Genomic DNA, 6,248 nt, shown 5'->3' with positions numbered 1-6,248 from the left:
ATAGTATTTACAGGTATGCATATACATGTCTGATTCTTTTGTGGTCTGAATTTACTTTGCTTTCATAGTATCCAGTCCCGGTGAAAACTATTTACAGGTGATTATGACCTGCCAAGAGTCAGAATCTCCTTATCCAGTAAGGAGAGCTCAGACTCATTTTTCATTTTCTCCTCCTCCCTTCCTTCCTCCTCTTCCTCTCCACCAAACCCCTGGAAACCAGCATCATCGGCATACTCGGCGGCTACCAGGAGCAGCGTCTGGGCGAGAGCTTCCTAGGCAGCAGCGGCGGCAGATGCCTGTCAGGCCGCCACAGCCAGCATGGTGTGTAAGCACTGGGCGCGGCGCGGGACCCTATCTGCATGTTCACGGGTGTCATGACTGGCAAAATGAACCCCCTTGCGGGCAGAGGTGGCCGGGGCTTTGCCTTTGCGGCGGCGGGCATTCTCTTCCTCCTCTTTATCCTCCTCCTCCTCCGCCTCCTCATCTTCCTCTTCTTCCTCTCCAGCAACAAGCGCAGCAAGGGCGGCAGCACGCTTGCGGGCGTGCTTGGGGGTAGTAGTTGCAGGATTTTTGACTATTACCTGTCAGCAGTTATTCTTTCGGTCCGGATGATAGACCATTTACTGTGAAAGTCATACTGCTTGCCCTCACTGCCAAAGTAGCAGTTAGCACAAGCCCCCTGGAATCGCCCAGCTACCACTATACAACCTTCAAACAGTCCACTTTCCTTAATGTGGCAGTGGGTGCATGGCTTGGGCGCATGAGAACCAACCATCTACCCCAGAAGGGCCTCAGAATTGCTGTTACGGACGTAACTGAAGGTTTTGCCGTCCCTAATGTGCTTTTGCCGAATCTGAGGCTCGCAGACAGCCGGCATGGCGAGCAGGGCTGCCTGGGCAGTGGATGGTTTAGGATATTTGGCGGCCCAGTGCTACTCGGCGACCAGCGCTGCAGGCGGGATTTCGGCCGTGGATGAAGAAGAGGATGTGGTGGAGGACATTGTGGTTGGATGGATGTATAATGAAAACTGGCTATCTACAACTTACGGGCCGTCAAATGCTTTATATAGACCCCTTGCAGCCCATTGTTGTAGTTTACAGCACTTTATGTTTGTATTCTGGATATCCAGACAATAATGTATTATCTTAGGTCCTTTGACGGTCCGTCGATTCTTTTTCTGGCAGGTTATCGATTCCCATTGACGTTCAGAGTACAATCAATGTGTTGGTCCAAAATCAATTGACGGTCTGTCAGACCTCCGTAGCAGCTCTATCATTGGTCGAAAATTTATTTACGGATCGGGATACCGTTTCTCCGGTCCGCCGAAGGCTACCAAAGTCCCGCAGGGCCTGCCGGGAGGCCCCCCCGGGAGGGTGCCCCGCAGGGCAAGCTGAGTCACCCGGAGCGTCTCGGCCATCGAAGCGCTCCCGGAGCGAAGCGCAGGTCAGCCAGCGTAGGTAGGCCAGCGTAGGGTCAGGAAGCTTGTTCTATAATATCATCTTACTGATAGCGTTTAACTAGCAAATTAGATATTTTCTCGTCCTACAATTCTGCAGATTCAACAGTTTAACGCAGAGGAAGATTAAACCTTGCACTTCACGCTATTAGGTTCGGTCAATTTGATATCTAAAAGTCATGCTACGGCCATTGTGTACACCTGGCGTACACCTGATGTACACGAACGATGTGGCTTCTGGCTGGCTTATGTCACGTGGTATAAGCGGCCCAGCCTCCAACCCCTGATCTAATTTCTCATTATAATCCGTACTGTGTCATAAATATACCAGAGAAGAGATCTATCACAAACGAGATAGATGATCAATCGTGACATGGAGTCCGATCTTTGGCAGGCTACGTTCGTGTAGTTGATACAATTTCCTTCTGCCGTTCCCCATTGAGCGTATCTACAATAGACTTATTAAACCCAACCCACGAAAACCCGCCCCCAACCCGCCCCGACCCGCCAAGAAATGGGTTGGGTTAGACCTTCTAATTATCCATTGGGCTTTGGATATTTTTGGCTGCCCAAAAGCCCGGTGGAGCAACCCGATGGGTTGCCAAGATATCTGAATAGGTATATTATTGTATTTAAGATTACATTTTCTTACTTAGATAGTTTATAATACAGTATTTAAATACAGTATTTTATAAGTTATGTAGATCACTGCTTGTTAAAGTAATGATATGCATAACTGGGTTGTTTGGGTTATTTGGGTTGGGTTAGAATTAGTTGCTAAACCCATGGGCGCTTTATTGTTCAGGTAACCCACCCCAAAACCCGTGTGGGCGGATCAGCTAGGCCTGAAAACCCGCCCCAACCCGTGGTTGAACAAGTCTAATCCACAACATTGGCAATGAGCCCAGGCTGCTACATCTAGCCTAACCAGCAGGCCTAGCATCTAGGGGGAATGTGTGAGACATAATGTACTCACCCAATTCAGCAGAAGATCGGAACTGTACGTGGCCCGTTGAACCTTGCTCCTGTGACGGTGGCCAGGCCTGTACAACTTACCTATCTATCCTCGATCGAGCTATAGAACAACGAACCTAGAACCGAACAAGGCGGATGCCGCTGGCTCGAAGACGAAATCCACGAACCGGGAGATGTTACATCGAGCCGAGAGAATACGAAAGACCTAGCGGGGCCGAGTAGGAACGTACTCGGGCATTTGATGAACCAATAGAGAGGAGTATGAGACCGAGACGGCACCAGGGCTGAGCGAGGCGGTCGAGATAGAGCCCACTGAGACGACCGGGGCAACCATATACAAGACGGACGAGACAGACAAGAGAATCCGAAAAGATAGTCGTATCAAGAGAGACAATCCTAGCAAGCAACTGCGAACAGAATTAGCAGTTGAGTTGGCTACAGCTTCTATACCTAAGCCTAAGGAGGCGAAGCCAGCAAATCTGACCTTGCAAAGACAGAATAAGCTAGAAGAGCTGTAGAGACTATTCGAGCAACCTTTGGACCTCCCAGGATGCAACAGCCAGATACCCAGACCCCGACCATTAGATAGGCAGGTACCTCAATGCTAACCACGGACGGCCCCGAACAGCTGACACCAAATACGCCGGCGTCCGCCTGCACTAATGTCGCAGAGCCTCTTACCAGCTAAACCTGGGGCAATCTTCCTAGTCGCAATCTCGTACCTTTACGCACTCGCCGTCGTGCCCCCGCGCCTTGCAATCCTAAGCCTCCACCTCCAAACCTTCGGCATCCACCGCCCAACAAAAATAACCTGCTACGCGCTCGGCGCAATCATTCTCGCAAATGTGCTGATAGCGCTAGTCCTCCTAAGTGTCGTGTGCAGGCCGCTGACCAAACTCTGGGACGCGGGCGTGCCGGGCCAGTGCGTCTCCATAAACACGATGTTACGCACAACGCGGGTGGTGAATATCGTTTGCGACGTCAGGAGGCTGGCGCTTCCGATCCCGCACGTGGCGAGGCTGCAGATGAGGCTGCGAATGAAGATTGGTATTTTGGCGGCGTTTGGCGTAGGGAATATGTATGTCCATCCACCATTTCGTCTCCCTGCCTTTGTTTTGCTTTAGTGACACTCTCACAGTGGTCTTAACGCGGCAATTATCTCCCTGACGAAAATATCGTCCACCAGTGCCGTCATGAATAACACCTGGTCCGGGGCTATCATCCTCATGTAGGCGACAGTCGAGGCGGGCATATACCAGGTCACCGCGTGCCCGGTGTTGTATGTGCCGCTGCTGAAGTGTGTCTGGGTCAGGGTGCGGGGTGTCTATCCGACAGATGAGGGTCGTAGTGAAGTGTTGAGTTTGGAGGGGGGGTAGGTCGGAGCTGCCAGAGCCAGGGTACGAGGGGTCCTACTCTTCACGCGAGGAGCTGCGGCCTTGGGACTCAGACCAGCGGCATGCGCAAGAAATTGGGGTTTTTAGGGAGGGCGCAGAAAATCGTGGTGCAGAGAGAGGTGTTTGTGCAGTCAATTTAGTTAGTCCTTGACTTTGAGAGCGCGTTGCCGTACCATGCACGGTTGTCCCTGGGCTGGGCTACAGGAAGCCCTACCATAGTACTTGAATGGCAGACAAGTTAGAACATTCTAGGAAGTTGAATAAAACCCGATGGAAGCTTAGGAGCATGTATATAGAGGGAGAGGAAGGCAATCCCATACCTCTCTTCAAGCTTATGATACTTGTGAATACAGCACAGCCAGTTGAAAACAATAATGCCCATGCCTGTTATAGATACAGTTTCCTTCTACCATTTCCCCTTTGAGCATATTCTATGACAGATAGGATGATCCATCTGATTACATCCCCTAGCAAGGGGCTATGTAAGATGACACGTGTATATCTACCACCTTTCTGTTCTCTAACTAAGTCCATAAACTCGCTCCCTCAGACACTAATTACTTAGTTCATCCTATTCTGTGCCAGCTTCCTCATATCACCGTGAATTTATCTGCAGGTTTCAATAAACCCCACTGCAACCCCTCATCCCAGTCCAGATAATTACTGGCCTCCCCGCCCTAACTCCATCATCTCTAGCACTAGGGGCCATCAACGCTTTGCCTAGCAAAAGCAATATGGCAAATTATTAACCCAATGCCATGCGCAGCAACCAATCCCGCATTTAGAAGACTCATGCCAGGCTCCAAGATGGCAGACAGCAATGGTAGCTTGGTCGTTTGCACACCAGTATACACCCTCTCTTGAGCTGTCGCACGGTGCACCGACATCGACAGCCACGGCGAGAGATATGAAGGAGGCGAGGGCAAGGAGAGTCGATTTGGCGGGGAGCATCATCGTAGAGTGGTGTATGTGTTTATATATTTGGGGCTGCGAAAGATTAGACAACTGCTGAAGTCCAAATGGCATCAGTGTATCAAATGGGTTACTCACCTTTGCTCATTCAATATGGCCTTATGATTATCTGTTAGAGAGGATGAGTTTGCCTACTCATTAATGTTAGGAGGCCAGCTTACAGGTGGTGGCAGTCCAAATGATCGGGCGCCCTAAAAGCAAGTCATGTGATGCAGCTAGCGTGACACATGCCCAATAACTCGTATTAATTACGAAGTGTCTGGTATCTAGGAAGGCCAAGACTATACAATGCACCTGCTGCTCGATAGGGTTGCTAACGCGCACCGCAACCCGCAGCGGTGCGGGGAGAGTCGCATAATTGGCAGTCCGCGCGGGCTACGGTTCCTGATAGGAGACCCGTGCGGGTGAAAAATGCGTAGAAACATACTAACCTGCATAAAATATCGTAAGAATGCATTATATCAAAAAACTTATGAAATGTACGTATTCTAATGTCTTTTTTAAACCCGCGCGGTAGCACACAAATTGAGTGGTGTTGGGTGCATTGCAGAGTGGGTTGAAACCTAACCCGCACCCACTGCACCCCTAATGCTGGATGTGGCACAACTCCAGGTCCGCAACCGCTCCCGCCTCTGCGGGTCCACACAGCATACTAATGCCATGGACCCCCCACCCAGCAGCTTGCAAACTGTGCCTTCTTCAATCTAGACTAGACTTGTTAAACCCGCCCCAACCCCCCCCGACCCGCCAAGGATTGGGTTGGGTTAGACCATGTAATAATCCATTGGATTTGGATGTTTTGGCTGCCCCAAAGCCCGGCGGAGCAACTCGCTGGTTGGCAAGCTATCTGAGTAGGTATATTACTGTATTTTGATTATTTTGGTATACATAAATAGTTTATAATACTATATTAGAATACAGTATTTTATTTGGCCATGCAGATCACTGCCTGTTAAAGCTATTATATGCATAACTGGATTATTTTGGGTTATTGTCCATGGGCGGTTTACTGTGAAGGTAACCCTATCCCACTGGGCCCCGGGAACAATAGAATCGTGGAGTTAAGGTCTAATTGCTTTGTATGGCACAATCTTCGGCCAAAGCGAATGGTTCCGTTGGCTCTTGGGCGAAGTGTTCTGTTGCAACCAGTCGGCCGATCCTGCTCAGGATTGACCAGGGTATGGGGACGGTACTTAAATCTAAGTAGGCTTATTTCCAAGTAATTCTGAGCAGAAACCAGCGCGTGGTGTTGAGCCAAAGTAGGTTGGCGTTGTTGGTGTGGTTTGGACGGGAGATCAGCAATGGCTGTATAGATGGTGTTTCAACAACAAAAGCAAAGGCACTGGTCAGTGTCAGATTCAGTCAGGGGAACCTAACCCCTTTTGAATCTCTCTATGTCTATCTCCTATCTTTGTATGGTTTTTATATTCTGGCAGCATGTTATAACTGTA

The 6,248-nt window shown here is 49.8% G+C and overlaps 1 protein-coding gene across 1 annotated transcript, besides 1 other annotated feature; it reads right to left on the bottom strand.

Moving 5' to 3' along the window:
• Positions 1-6,248: part of a sequence feature (contig 1.146 1..11447(1)) that runs on past the window's edge.
• On the bottom strand, positions 102-877 carry ANIA_08294 (uncharacterized protein; the record flags this gene model as incomplete). Its single annotated transcript, XM_676471.1, has 4 exons — positions 102-272; positions 393-574; positions 625-650; positions 780-877. The coding sequence occupies 4 exons, from the start codon at positions 875-877 to the stop codon at positions 102-104; spliced, it is 477 nt and encodes a 158-aa protein (XP_681563.1).

This window comes from Aspergillus nidulans, chromosome V (genome assembly GCF_000011425.1).
Source record: "Aspergillus nidulans FGSC A4 chromosome V".
Lineage (NCBI taxonomy): Eukaryota > Fungi > Ascomycota > Eurotiomycetes > Eurotiales > Aspergillaceae > Aspergillus > Aspergillus nidulans.
The sequence above is the reverse complement of the archived record's forward strand: the minus strand, read 5'-3'. Positions and strand labels throughout refer to the sequence as shown.